We start from the raw sequence: 14,641 nt of genomic DNA on the forward strand, positions 1-14,641 counted from the left end.
CGCCGCAATGCATGTACATTTTGTTTGATATGCGGCGTCTCGAATCATGAAAACTGAAAGTGTATTGGCGCGGCGTGTGCAAAAATCTATGCTTTTTGAGCACGACAGTAGATATGCACCTGAAAATGTTAAATGAGTTCATCCGGTAACTTTTATGCAATACAGTTTATTTAAAATACGCAGGATAAAAACATCGTTGAACATGCTATCTCTGCCACCTAAAAATACCAACGTGCCAGTTACAGTTCCTTTCGTATGTGGTTTTCCGCGGCTTCAAAGTGCAGTCAAAGGATCTGTGAAGATGTGCGTCCGATCTACCGTTTCCTTCTTACAGTCAAAAGTCCCCGTGTTACAGTCATCGAGAAAAGCGTCACTTTAAAACCGCAAGCTGTACCATAAATGGACTTCAAGTGGTCTTTTCTGGGCTTTCACCAACCCTAAATTGGGGTTTTTGTTAGTTTACCCTGCTGGCAAATTACTCTGTGTTTTCTACGCCTTCTGTTAGGTGCCAGCACCTCATGGCCTCCTCGCGCTGAAATAGTGACGTCCTATCTTGTGTCAGAAAAAATGACGGAGAAATGGGGGAACGAAATGCCAGCTTCTATTATTTTTTTTTAACCCGAAGAAAACATAAAATGCGAAAGGCAAACAAAGCTCTGAAGGCCGTGATCTTTAAGTTCAAATAAGCAACCCAGCCTGCGAGCCTGTCTCTGTAAAATTTCAGGAACGCCTACACAAAGATGAAGCCTCACAGTTTTTTGGTATTAGTTTTCTGGCGTTGCTTTTTGAAGCCGAATTGAAATAATTCCTCTTAAGGTGTATTAATTCGCTAAGTTCGTATATTACTTAGCATTCAACTGCATTTTAATGTCGTTTATAAAAGCACTTGCCTTCATAGCATAATTTGAGTTTTTTTAACAGCAAAAAACACTTCAGCTGACACATCTTGGTTGAACTAACTGCTCCTCAAAGTAGAAGAACTTTCTAGGTATTGGCCTTATTTCCCGTGATAAAGGCCTTTCCGGAGAGGCACATAGTTGTCAGCCGAGAAATGTGTCACTGTAATCGTCCTGTGAGTCTGGCTGCAACGGAAAAAATAAGCTAGAGATAAGTTCAAGTGACGCCTAGTCACTTCTTCAAAAGCACGATGGATTATGGTGTTAGGCTATTCACGTTGATTCTTTTTACATTCCGTAAATATCACAATTGCGATTAATCAGGGTGCGTTAGAAATGTAATTACTGCATACTGCATACTACATTCGGTTCGAGTTGGGCTATTGCGTAGTAATGAACACCAGTGCTCCCTCCATGCTGATACAATACAGTGCCACGTGACAAGATGGTGCTAATGGAACTAGCCACAACATACTCACTTACTTTATTTGACTGCAGGCAAATGAATGATTACTCATGTCGAATACTCCGTGCGCTATTGAGCTAACATATTCGTATTACTCGAGCAACCAAGTGATTATCTCTTTTAGTTGTTGTTGTTTTCTTGGCCAGCCTCTTGATACGTGCTAAGGGCACTACTACACTACTACTTTGTGTCTTTGCGTGGAAATTTACAGTTGTGAGGTGCAACACAGAGAATGCAGGCACAACAAATGACAGCTAAAAAGGGTGCGCACGCTTATTCACAAAGTCAGACACCAGTATCTATCAGCCGCCATAGTATTTCTGCAGGGCCCGCAATTTCAGATGTAAAAAGAAGCAGAATGAACAAGTGAGTATAGCGACGCTCACTGTCCATTTTTTCCACAAGGCTTGACAATAAGTCCCTACTTGGTTTAGGTTTCATGAAAGTAGAAAAAACTGCGCGAAAAAGACAGGACCGTGACAAGTAGACAGGACAAGCGCAGACTCACAACTAACTTTATTGAAACAATGAAGAAGAATATATGTCATATTGAAACAATAAAGTTGTTTCAATCATTGTTTCAATAAAGTTAGTTGTGAGTCTGCGCTTGTCCTGTCTACTTGTCACGGTCCTGTCTTTTTCGCGCAGTTTTTTCTACTTTCATGATGCTGCACCAACTAGCCCAACAACATGCTGTACTAAATGGTTTAGGTTTCTTACGTAGGATCACATTTATTCACAGAGTGCACAAAGTTTGCCTTGGATATGACCCGGAACAGTGAACTTAGTGTGCCATCTTGTCATTTTTTTGTTGGTTACTATTAACGCGTAGCATTTTTACCTACCTTCATCCCGATACGCCTTTGAGCCAATCAGGCTTTGTAACAAAATAAGGAGTTAAACCCGCACTGCGCACACACGGAGCGGCTGTGCACCCTCCTACCATTCGCACCAAGACTGTGACGCAATCTGTCGAAACAGGTTTTGAGGAGGCCCGCTTCAGTACCGACGACAAAATTCCTTCCGTTATATAACATTTCTACATCGACCACGGAGACTACAAGATCGGCGGCATGATATATGTTTACTCAAATTTACGGTAGAGTTGTAACTGCAAGAAAGTGGCACAGACCATTTCCCACTGAGCGAAGACAACATCGACAGTATGGATGAATAAAGTTTATTCCAGATCAAAAAAGTTTCGTCGTGATTCTCATACACATTGCACTCGCATACCGTAGACAACCATCACTGTGGTTTCCACAACAATTTTTTTGTTCCTTTTTTCTCTCTGCTTTTCTTTGTCTTTCTGTTCACGCTGCACATTGTTTTCCACCGACACTTGGTGCGAGCAGCGCTGGCAAATCGTAAAAAAACGTAAAAATCAACGATTAGAGTTGTTTTTACTGTTCTCAAAGTTGTCAAGTACTCGATTGTCTTAGTCGATATAATTGAATTATAGATAGAATGCCTCGACACATGCTCTCAGGCGTTGCTCAGCAGCAAATGTCTGTGTCCGCCGTGTCACAAAGAAGTCTATCCTATGCCGGCTTATACCGAAACAACAGAGCCTCATGCTACAATTTTGGTATATATCTTAAGAAGAGTACTTAAACACTCGAAAATACAAGCATTGCAGTTTTAAAAAAGGTCATGTTGCCCGATTCAATCCTGCAGAACGCTAATAGACTTCCTTCGTCGTCGCAATAAACGACGTTTGACGTCAGTTTGAAGCAGGGCAACGGCATCAACATAAACGGTCGACTCAGATAAGGAAGTCCACAAAATACAAAGTTGCGTATTTTTGGAAACAAACTTCTGAGCAAATATCGCCTGAAATTAATTTCACAGTTGCAATCAAAATTCCAGCCACATCTTTGACCTGGCGTGCATTAGCATTCCTATGTGGATACGACGAGGTAAAAATAAGGCCTTATAAACGGCAAATTGTAGTGGAGCTAGTAGCCCTCATTTTTACAAAGTAGAATAGCGTGAATAGTATGAGGCGTAGGCACAAGAAGACGCAGACATTTCGCGCGTCACGCGCGTATTTCATCCTTCCATCCCGTTTTATTTGCATTCGTTTCTACTTTATTCCCCCAATTACGTTTGACCAACGTCTCCATGGCAAACATCATCATCATCATGTTCGTGTTCACTGCATCAGGAAGGCGTCTCCCATGTTCCTCCAGCCGCTAGTGTCTTGCATTACCGTAGTCCGTTCCTTGCCTCCCAATTCTTTTAGGGGCGAAGCCCCTTAGGAGCTCGGGCTGTCCGCGTCTCCTGCCGTCGTCCTCGTCTTATCTTGTATTATGTAGTCACGGTACTGAAACACGTGGACACTCCTTTTCTAACGCCTTGAGCTAGAACTTTTCCTCTCAGTCGACAAAAATGCGTACTAAAAGAACACACAGGGACACTCGTATTCCAGCGCCTCACACTAGAACAATTCGTGCTTCAAGGACACGAGACTTACAGCAAAGCTGTATACGTTTAACCCCCCAACGGTTTCATCTCCGTGGGAAAAAACGCCAAGGCGCCAAGAATTCACTTATATACTGCATGCTTCGCCCATCGCCAGTTTTCATGTTAGGGGACCTGGCCCGGGATTTTTTTTACTTCATCCTTCAACGGAGCTAATGGTCTTCGTCTCCGTGTAGTTCTGTACCTCGGTAGCCACTGTGCCACCTATACGGAAGTCACCGAAGTTTCAGAAGGTGGCGGGCAGTATGGTAAAAGAGTAAAATTCGAAGATCTGACGTGCGTCCAATTCGACTTCGTAAGGAGTTTCCCATATCGGCGATCACTTATTTTGCATTTTTAACAGCGAAGCTGTTTAGCAGATCATAATTTTTCGTGTCCGCAGTTAAAAATACCAAGGAATTGCCTAGCGCGCGCACGTGAGCGTGGGCCTCGCGGTGACCGCTCGGCAGTTAACAAAACCAAGAAAATGCCTAGCGCTCGTATGTGCGTGTCTCGCAACGACCGCCCAGCGTCTCCTACGCACATTTGTCAAGCCAAGCATACCCAGTTAGGGGAATGGACCAAGATTGGCAGAAAAAACTTCGGCGTTCGCCGGAATCGTGGCAACACTTGCGAACGAGGAATGTGATGTTCAATGATTATGACTTCCAGAAAAATGAAAGAAGCTTACACTAGTAGCAACAATGATGGAGTAAAGGCCGTTGCAGCAGCGGAGAATAAGCACATCGGCTGCAATCGCGGACTTAAACCTTCGTGATGGTCGTGAAGGTTGCATAAAGCTTCGCTATCTTCACGTTTTAGGCGTTAGTAATGGTTTCCTTCATTTTTTTTTCAGCTTTAGCCTCGCAGCCATTACAAAGTCATTCCACTAGAATATAGATTGCCACAAAAAATATAAATGGGTCATGATATCCAGATACGAAACTAGTATCACGAACTATTTCTGGTTTATTTGAAGATGATCTCACATTGTAGAATACCTCATCGAGTTTCAGGAGACCCAAATCTAAGGGTTTTTTTAAGGAAGTTGTGCGTAACTTTCTAAACCCTAATTTGCATAGAATTCTCATGTTAACAATGCATAACCATACCTTTAATTCGAGCAAATTGTACTCGGCTGGCAAAAATACTGTGATTAAAACGTTTACTGTTCTCATGCGAACATGAAAAATAGGACATAGAGCATGTGCCTGCTATAGAGGTCCGTGTGGTGCTTGAAAGCGCAGGGCTGAGAGCCCAGCTAATGTTAACTGTCGTTTTTCCGAAATGTCATGATCAATGTTTTTCGGCTTACATTACAGAGAAATAGTTGTGCATCCCATAAATTGGAGCCGCGAATAAATGCTTGTGTAGCTCGGCATTTCTAAGACATTTGATATCATGCGAGCTATATTTCGAGCTCAAATTGGCGCACATAACAAGCCTCTAGATTTTGAAACTCTCGATGCCACATGTATCTTCAAACAGATGCTAGTTACTTGCTGGTTGGCACCTCCTGGCGTCGTACATGCTCGGGTGACGATGACGAACACGAGAAGAAATACGAGCCCCGCGTAGTAGGGGCGCCAACACATGCCGCTCTCTCGTCGTGGGTGCATTCAGCAGCATCGTATAGGACATGCAGTACGCGGAATCCTTGAGGACACAAACTTAAACAAATATTTATATCCTCATCTGAATATTCTTGTAGGCTAAACCTTTATTATTAGCTTCAGTTACAGAAAGCTGGTGAATTCATTAACCTGTATCTTGTAAAACAACGCAGCTGACGGCGGCGCCAGAAAAAGAAGCACACAGCGCAGAACATCATTAGCTCTAAAAACCTTCAAATTTGGCATTCAAAATAAAAATAGGTATTACCTTCATCACCGCTTGCACCGACCACGTCGACATGACGCTGCAATGATCTCCTGTGATGTCACCAGGCCATTATTTTTCAATGTAAAAGGAGATCCTGCTCTTGAATGGCCATAACTCCCTACTGACCATCAGGAAAGAAACTTCCGGGCGGCCACGCGATGTTAGCGCGTCCTACGGCCACGAGGTATCTTTATCGCCGAAAGCGACCAGTAACGCAATGGCTATTGCACCCAGTGAATCGCCACTTGTGAATGTTCAAATCGAGAGGACTCACATGACCATGTTTTTGTTTTTCGATTATGTAAGCTGCAACATGTGGCTTCCAGCGCTGAGTATACGAACTGGGTTGAGCATTACTTGTCGGGCGAAGATGACAGACACACTTAGCAGACGCTCAGCAATATTAGACTTGTGAGAGATGGTCACCGTGCGCAGCCTATAGCCAAGGTTTATGAAAACCATGTAGAACTTTTTCCACTCTGTATTGAATTTGGTAACCAAATTAAATGTGATTTTAATGAATAAAACGAACACTCCAAAACACGAATGTAGAAGCAAGTGAGGTGCGGTAGAGTTAAGTTTATTTTTGGAATAAAGAGCACAATTTTTTGTCTGCGTTCCTCTCATCAGTCACCTTGCTCATCCTGCAGATTACCTCGAATGGTATGCGGGAGTACCATTCCTTTTGTACAATGATTATGGAAGTGGAAAACGCGCGCGTAGTCTTGTTGCAGCGGGTTGAACTCTCGGCGTTTCGTTTTCTTCGCTTTTAATCTCAGGAGCATTGTGGCTTTGTATTTCACATTTAACACAAAACCCAACCCTTCCGTATCAACTTGGCTTAGTGACCGTTGGGTCTCTTTATTAGACTCAGTATTAAGTGGCTAGAGAGATGGACAAGCAGCGACATTCTCACCTGTTACACCGTGTGCGCTAAAGAGCTGGAGGCTCAGCAGCAGGTTTGTAGGGATTTTACAGTCACAGGGGCCAATGGTTTATTATAGGGGGTACTGTGCCTCGGCATGTGTTTGTCATTATGCGTGCGTAGCCGTGTGTTTATCTTTGTGTGTCCTTCACTGGTGTCACAGAGCCTCGCTGTCAAGCAGAGATTTGTAAAACAGATTTCTTTTGACATTTCGCAAGTTCGAGATTTTGAACCCGGGACCCTCTGCTCCTGAAGCAGGAATCGTAACCACTCGGCCGCGGGCCTCCGCTGATATGATATAAATGTGTTTTTTATTTAGTTTTGGGCTTTGGAGACCAAAGGTAACTTCACCATCGCTTGTAGATATTGCCTAAACTTTGACCAATTATCTTCCGACTTAAACACACCTACGAAATATACAATGAGAGATTGGACAAGAATTCATGAAAGCTCCATTTGCTATACTTGGAATGCCAGTTTCCTGTAATAGAGACTATTCTAACATAAACCTATATAAATAGCTACACCAAAGCGCTGATTGGCACCTGATGCACTTCGAACGGCACAGACGGTCATGCACGAAAAGTTCATCCATCCCTTTATTAATTTCTTAAATATGCGTTGCGTCGACCCTAATGTAACTGCAACTCGTCGCGCGTGAACGCAGGAAGAGCCGCTTATACATTTTTTATATCTTTGCCAGCATCCAGCCACCAGCCACAAAATTGCACGAGTGACTATTCTAGTAAACACGGTAGTGTCGGCGCTAGCAGTGCGAGACCGGTTGTGTCACGCATTTGTGGTTACGGCGTGAATCCACTTCACCCGTCCCCCACCCGTTAATGCAGAGTGTCGACAGGCGTAAACAAGAATTCCCTGCAAATTTAAATGGTGTATCATAGCTAAAAACGTTAGATAGCACGGACGCTGACGACTGATCGGGCCCCTCTTCGTTCCAGGTTGATGAAGAAAGTTCTCCGCAAGTGGGGGGTCATGTACAGGGTTGCCGACGAGAAGGTCTCCGACCAGCACTTTTTGCTGCGAGAGCTGTACAAGCAGGACGACCCTGAGTTTCGCAGGGACGAGTTCGCCGAGAAAATCATCCAGTACGGATACCTAATGGTGAGCGCTGATTGTTACTCCCCGTACATACATTTAGTGACGCATTGCATACACGGCACTGGCAATAATCTCGTCTTAGATGGCATTAAATATTGAATTACAGCGCTATATCTAACGAAGCTATGTAACAGGTGCTATGCTCTAGAACAAACCTGTGGTTCGGCTCCCCCACAATGCTCTCGATTGACCTATCGATGCAGGCAGCAATAAAATTTTGGCTAATGACGAGGTCGAGTGTATGATCTGACTTAAAATTTCAGTATGCACTGTGGCATCACGCAAGGCAAGCATGGCGTTCTGCATAGCGAATGCAGCGCATACAACATTTATCAGTGACACCATACGCATCTTGTTCACATTCGCCAAATTTGGTATGTAGGCGGAATGAATGGGTCACTCTAGTGCACTGTGGTGAAGCTGAACCACGGGATTTCCTTCTAAAGTACAAATCAGAAGCTTAAAGCATTGCATATGTAAAGGTATAAAAGTGCATTCATTCAGTGTTTTCCAAAGCTAACTTACATAAAAGAATCATTTCACCGGTATGACCTTAATACTTGCAGTCATTCTCGTAATAAACGCGTGTTTGATTGACATGGAGGACCTTTGTAGAGGGACACCAAAACAGAATTTCTCATTTTCGCCACTTCGCCATCGAATGTCGCCGACAGCTTCTTGCCCCCTGATTGGCAACCAAAACCCCTCGCATGTCACGTGTTTCAATCACGTTCTATAAACAGATGCCGAAGCCACGAAACTCGGCAGCCAATAAGGCAAAATTTATTTTCGGAGGGCGCCAATCAACGGCACCGAGTCAACATTGAAACTGACGGGCGGGCAAAACCTTCGTCATGAAATAAACTTTTTAAAAAAGCTTGACAGGTACTGGGCGGTGATACAATCCGCGCACCAGAATCTTCGTTTGGCTTGCCGCGTTGTTGATAAGCTCATACGTATACCCGTGATCTCTATTGTGATTGGCTCTAAAAGGCACGTCAGCACTACTGGCTAATGATCGATATTTTTACCTTTGGGAACGCCGCGCAGACGCAGTCGTCTTGGAAAGATCTCACAAGAATCCTACCAATGTACTAGTTCAATGCCCCAATTAATCTAAAAAACCCTCATCTGGCCATTACAATGGCTATAAACTTTTTTAGAGTGGTGAGTCATAAAAACTGCGATATCTGGGCAAACCTTCTGGAGCACGCTAATTTCCACTTAAATAACAAAATAGGGCACTGAAACTCGATCGCGTTAGTAGGGGCATGCGCGGAGCTTGAACCTCTGTAGAAACTTGGACGCACGGCAGAACTAGTCTTAAACAAATCTGTTGAGCAAGTTGGTGCATTATGATAGAAAAAAAAATAGAGCGCGACTTAAACAACGACGGTAAAGAAGTCTCCTTCTTTACTGTCGTTGTCTAAGTCGCGCTCTATTTTTTTTTTTTTCAGAACTAGTCTTCTATCCAAGGGTAGCTCTAAATGCCATGAGCGAGTGGGCTGATAAGCGAGCATTTTCATTTCAATTCATTTATTTTACCCTCAGAGGCCTTGAGAGTAGAGGAGGGGGGGTCAAGATAAACAAAAATATAACGAAGGCAGCAATGTTTATGTTGTATGATTAGATTGATGTTTAATTCACACGAGTAACAAGGAAACAGTTAGATGCGTACCATAAAAAGCACTGCGTTAAATGGAATAAAATGTTTGCGAATCAGCATTGCGCCTGTGCGTGTTCTCTCGTTCGTGTTCTATTTTTGCGTTGTTTTTGTTTCTTAGTCCTTGTCGAAAGTTCCCACATCAAGACAAAAGTTTCTAAGCCACAAATAACTTTAAGTAAGAGATTATCTCGAATGCAAACAAAAGATTTTATGCGAGTTGCAAAGAAATATATTCTTTGCACAAAATATTTCGGTTGCTCCGAAAGGTCAGGTTTCGAATTTGAATTATTTGCGGCGCACAAATATATGGCAGGTTCTACGAACATTTGGCAAAAGCTCTACAATTCAGGAATAGCAAGTGAGCAATCAGGATATTACTAAACAACTGAAACTCAGTTCCCTTTGAGATAATGAGCAAAATATTCCGGAAATATTCACGGGAATTGCTGTTTATACTGTTAAGAAAACAGTTCTTTTTTTTTTTTTTGCCAATTTGGTTGTTCAAAAAGTCTGCTTCTCCTAAGCACGCGCGTCACCTCCTGGCCTTTCACATCGTTTTTTTTTTTTCCACCAACACACGGCCTCGTGCTACTTTTACCAAACGACGATGATTGCGCATGAAAGCTAGAGATTTGAAAAAAGAAATTACTTTAAACAACTGTACAAGCGGGACATTGCGACGTTCCAATTCCTTTCACCGGCCGACATGCGACTTTCCTTTGCATCCATGCATGAAAACCACTGGGGAGCGGAGCCGTAAAAGGTTACTCTGAATGTGGTCCTTGCAACTTGGCGACGAATGAAATGTCAAGAGCCAGTTTATTTTCGGAAGCCACTTTCGCAGAATTGTATCTGGCCACTTACAACGCAAACCTCGAACCTAGCATCAGACGTGCGCCATAGGCCACAGAAACATGACAAGACCTTGGCCGGTACGCGGCCAACATCTCCGCCTCGTGAGGCCGATTTGGTTCGATTCAGGCGGCGCGTTCCCATGCGTTGGCATCACCCGCTGTTTTGGCCACACAACGTTGTGCACACGCGAGCCGTCGTACAGGCGCTCTGGCGGCGAACCAATCAATGCGCTGCCATGGATCGTCATGGTGACAACGCTCTCATCGACCAGTGGCCATCGAGATAAGAAGGCCTCGAGCATGTTCCTTGCCCTTAATCTTTTTCTCTTCTCCGGATGTCATTAACTACCTCACTTTTTTTATGGTTACGTTTAACTCCTTTTATGTCCGAAACACAAACAACGCAAAATCATTTGCAAAGTCATCCCTCCTTTGGTGACGTAGCCGCGCCGAGCTTGTAATGTGGAAATGACGATCGACCGCATGCGTACAGCTTTGACAAACGCGGCTTCGGCAGACGGTCTTTCGCGCCGAGCCGTGGCTTGCGTGTCGCTGGAGGCAACAGCAAGTTAAATTGCGCATGCTGATTTTGTTTTCAGCCGGGAGAGTGAAGTTCATCGCAGACATTGCCTGGGAGAGAAACTGACCACGCGCGCACTCGCATATAGGCACGCGCTCTATGCGGCGCAGCAATCAATGTCGATCAATGACGCAAAACGAAAACGTGAATAGCCACTTCTATCATGCACGCTACAAAACTGCGAACGCCAAATTTAGAATTCGCGAATGCTGACCATGAATTGCGTACTTGTAAGCGTATTTTTGCAAAGGCGAGTGTGACAAAGCCAGTTTTGTAAAAGGGCATTCTCAGAAATGACGGAGAGCCAATTTAGCTCCCTGCGAAAGTGCACTTTTTGCAAGCGCAATCGTAGTTTCGAGAGGATAAAAAGTATAGCGGCTTATCTGGTTACGCAAGAAGGCCCCGTGCGTAAGCAGAGGTCAGCGTGTTACTTAATCGCTCGTCAAAAACTGCAACACTCTGTTCAACAGTCTTCATCAATTTGGACCATGAATACGCAAGATCAGCCTTTTTTTTTTGTAATCGTGGCGGGTAACCTAAACGTATGAATGTGTCACCTCTCAAACTCTCAGCCATGAACTACTACAGTGCTCTTTGCTCAAGGTTCTATGAATTGGTCCTGTGAACCACGCCGAAGAAGCGTCAGCCGCATCTTTCTTAAAACGGAAAAACGCCGTTTATGTTACTTGTGTACTTCATAAACTACTGTAACCATAGAGTTTAACACTAATATATACCAGAGGAAAATCTGGCGCTGCAGTCGCGGGCCGTCGTGGGCGCCGCCATTGCACGCGTAGCCACGTTCCTCGCCTACTTGGCTTGGTTAGCTACAAGGCTTCTTTTTTGTCTTTGAGCCAAAATCAACAAAAGGGGCAACATCATTTTTTTTTGTCTTGCATGAAGCTTCTAAATAATCACTGCCAAATAAATCCTTTTGTAGCTTTACTTTTATAATAACAAAACAAATTTGATTAATATTTTACATTATTATTGACGCTTTTTGGCGACCAAAGACAACTTTAGAGCCTGTTCATGAGCCATGCCAAGGACAAAGGGAACGTGCCTGCCCTGTACATAACAAGACGCTCGCTGAAGCGCGGCTAACCTAGACAGTTGCGCTAGATTTCCCTCTTGTATATATTAGTATGAAACTTTATGACTGTAACCTGTAAAAACGGGTCACCTGTACTCTATCTTCACATCCTACGTTCTGGCTAGCACCTTCACAAGGAGGACTGTGCGGTGCTCCAACGAGGATTTCGCCTCTGTGCGCATGAAGCCTCTTGTCAGCCACTAAAGAGAAAAAAACTCTTCCGGGGCCGGCGTCCACACTGGGTTTTCTTCGTTGCGATGCGGATGCCTCACTACTATGCAACACCGACAGAAAGTCATTTATAAGCAAACCCTGGGACATAATTACTGCGCACCGCGCGTTGCTACAGACGCTGCCGCCAGCGGTTTATGTTGTGGCATGAGCGGGAAATTTGAAGTCGCTCAAAACCAAAACCGTGACTTCAACAAAAAAATTGGTTGAAAAAAAATCCGCTTTTGCGCGGTATTTCGTGGATCGCGAGGCTTAACTGTCATTTTCTATCATCGACTTTGTTGTATGCCTGGCTCTAGCTAAAATTTCGTCCATGCATCCATCCATCCCGTACGGGACGAGGCCCCCACTACACTATTTCATCCTCCATACACCGTCCTACTATGATCATGTCTCCTAAATACGTCCCCGTTAATCATCATAGCCATCATTATGAGCACCGTCTGCGGTTGACGGGGAATGTTGGCTCTGCTTTTCTTTTGTTATCGCCTTGCACTTATTACCGCTACCCCGCCTCCGCTGGGGACAGTGATTGTCCCCATGGCATACAAATCGCACACAGATAAACTACGTAAATCGCTGAAATGAAACCCTTGAAAGCGAGGTTTGTAATTTGTGTGCTTTGCGTAGAGCTCTGATATTCGTTGAATGTTGGAAACCGCGTGAAAAATTTCCTGGGCACGCTTATACTTGCAATATCGACAGACCGCTAAAAAACGTTTAAAATACGTTAAAATACGTTTTATTGCTGCTTTGGAGGCAACCATGCACGCACGCCAATTTTTCTTTCAACAGTTGTTCGCTGCTTCATTCCCGCTGGCACCGCTCTTGGCACTGCTGTACAACATGTTCGACCTCAGGATCGACGCCAACCGGCTGCTGTGGTTAAACCGAAGACCCATGCCCTTCAGAGATGACGACATCGGTAAGCGAAGGCGAAGCCAAGCACCAATAATGTTAGAGCCTCGAAGCGAGTGCGGTTTCATTAACGCTTCTAATCTGCGCAAACCTTAACTTGAAAATATAACCTTAGAAACTGACGGTGCTAGACAAAAGAAAAATATATATGTACTTCATCGGCAATGCCACCAATACCAGTAATTCTGGCCTGCACACACGCACGAGCCGTTCGTCAATGCCAGGCTTAAGCAAGGCGTGTCGTGTGTTTCTATTTACAAATAGGTGTTCTCTTACTTTTTTGCTCCTCATTAATAACGTTACCGGTAGTATTGGGAGCCAACAATGTTGACTTATCTAAACGTCTCTACCACGACCTTTCGCGTTGCTTCAGTCAGCGGCCTGTGTTACTGTCGCTGTAGGCGCCCTTTCAGGTCGCCTACTCTGTTTTTTGTTCCTTCGGGCTTGGAAATAAGCCATGTGTCTCAAAGTGCACTATATGCATAATGAGTTGAATGAACTACACACTACCTCCCCAAATAAAAGCGCAAAAAACTAATTTGATACTCACCAGAAAGAGTTTTGTAATAAGTTTCACTCACTTTGTTCCCCTCAATGTTCCGCGTATTATTTTTTTAATTCTGCGGCTACAGCTAGTATATCTGTTTCCCGAAGTGCTATCACAACACTCAACGTTTCTGCACCAACACTGAAGCGACGAAAGTATGCGTTGATTCGCTTACTCACTTGGGATACCTTCATATTGCCGCGAACCATGTACGGGTTTGTTTATTTATTGTTTGTTTTTACTGTTCGGCCGCGCCAGGCTCTGTTATCTGTGTCCCAAGCAAAGCGCGTGTTCCATTCTTTATTTTTATGCCGCACGGGCTATCTCATTCAGATAAGGAGACTGTTTCGCCCTAACGTCACTAGCGTAGAATAATCTTCCTTGATCTACAATGTTCTGGATGCAAATCGACGGTTCGAGAACCACGCGCGCCGAAAGATAAAAAGCCTGCAAAGCAGACGCCACGGTATTAGACTTGCCGACGCTCGTTAGCGCACGTCACTTCGTTGACTGCCGCTTCGCCGCCTGTGTGTTCTTTGAGTTGTTAGGGGAGCACAAGTTCGCTCCAATAAACTTGTTTTCCTTGAAGAGAACTGCGTCGTCTTTGGCTTCGTGACAATATGTACCCGCGCCATGCGAATCTTTAATTTATATTTTACAGCGATGCTGTTTTTGTTGCTTACCAAAAAATGAGTTTAAAGAAAAAGTTAAAGGGACAGACAACCGATTTTTGTCGCGTATATGTTCTCTAGCTCATATGAAAGCCAGCGTTTTATATAGCCCGGTAACCACAGGCAATTTCTAAACAAATCGGCGGAAATAATTTTAATTTGGCAGCAAACTTTCTGAAATCGGAAGGGTGGCGGTTCGTAGTGTCGAAACTTGGCACTACAATATGTGTCCCTGTCACGTGACCTGCAAACCTAGCAGCTACTGTAACTGCTGAAACGTTTATTTGCGTATTGAAAATCTTTCAACACAAGTATTTGTACAAGGTTAAAT

The 14,641-nt window shown here is 44.0% G+C and overlaps 1 protein-coding gene across 1 annotated transcript in view; it reads left to right on the forward strand.

Moving 5' to 3' along the window:
- Positions 1–14,641, forward strand: part of LOC144174452 (anoctamin-7-like) — a 272,760-nt gene that overhangs the window by 234,907 nt on the left and 23,212 nt on the right. The window contains exons 14-15 of the mRNA XM_077703171.1: positions 7,591–7,753; positions 12,970–13,099. Coding sequence (XP_077559297.1) covers positions 7,591–7,753; positions 12,970–13,099 — 293 coding nt within the window. The remainder of the gene's footprint in view (positions 1–7,590; positions 7,754–12,969; positions 13,100–14,641) is intronic.

Source organism: Haemaphysalis longicornis, unplaced genomic scaffold, assembly GCF_048455015.1.
Source record: "Haemaphysalis longicornis isolate Haplotype H1 unplaced genomic scaffold, Haemaphysalis longicornis Haplotype H1 scaffold_3, whole genome shotgun sequence".
In the NCBI taxonomy this organism is placed as follows: domain Eukaryota; kingdom Metazoa; phylum Arthropoda; class Arachnida; order Ixodida; family Ixodidae; genus Haemaphysalis; species Haemaphysalis longicornis.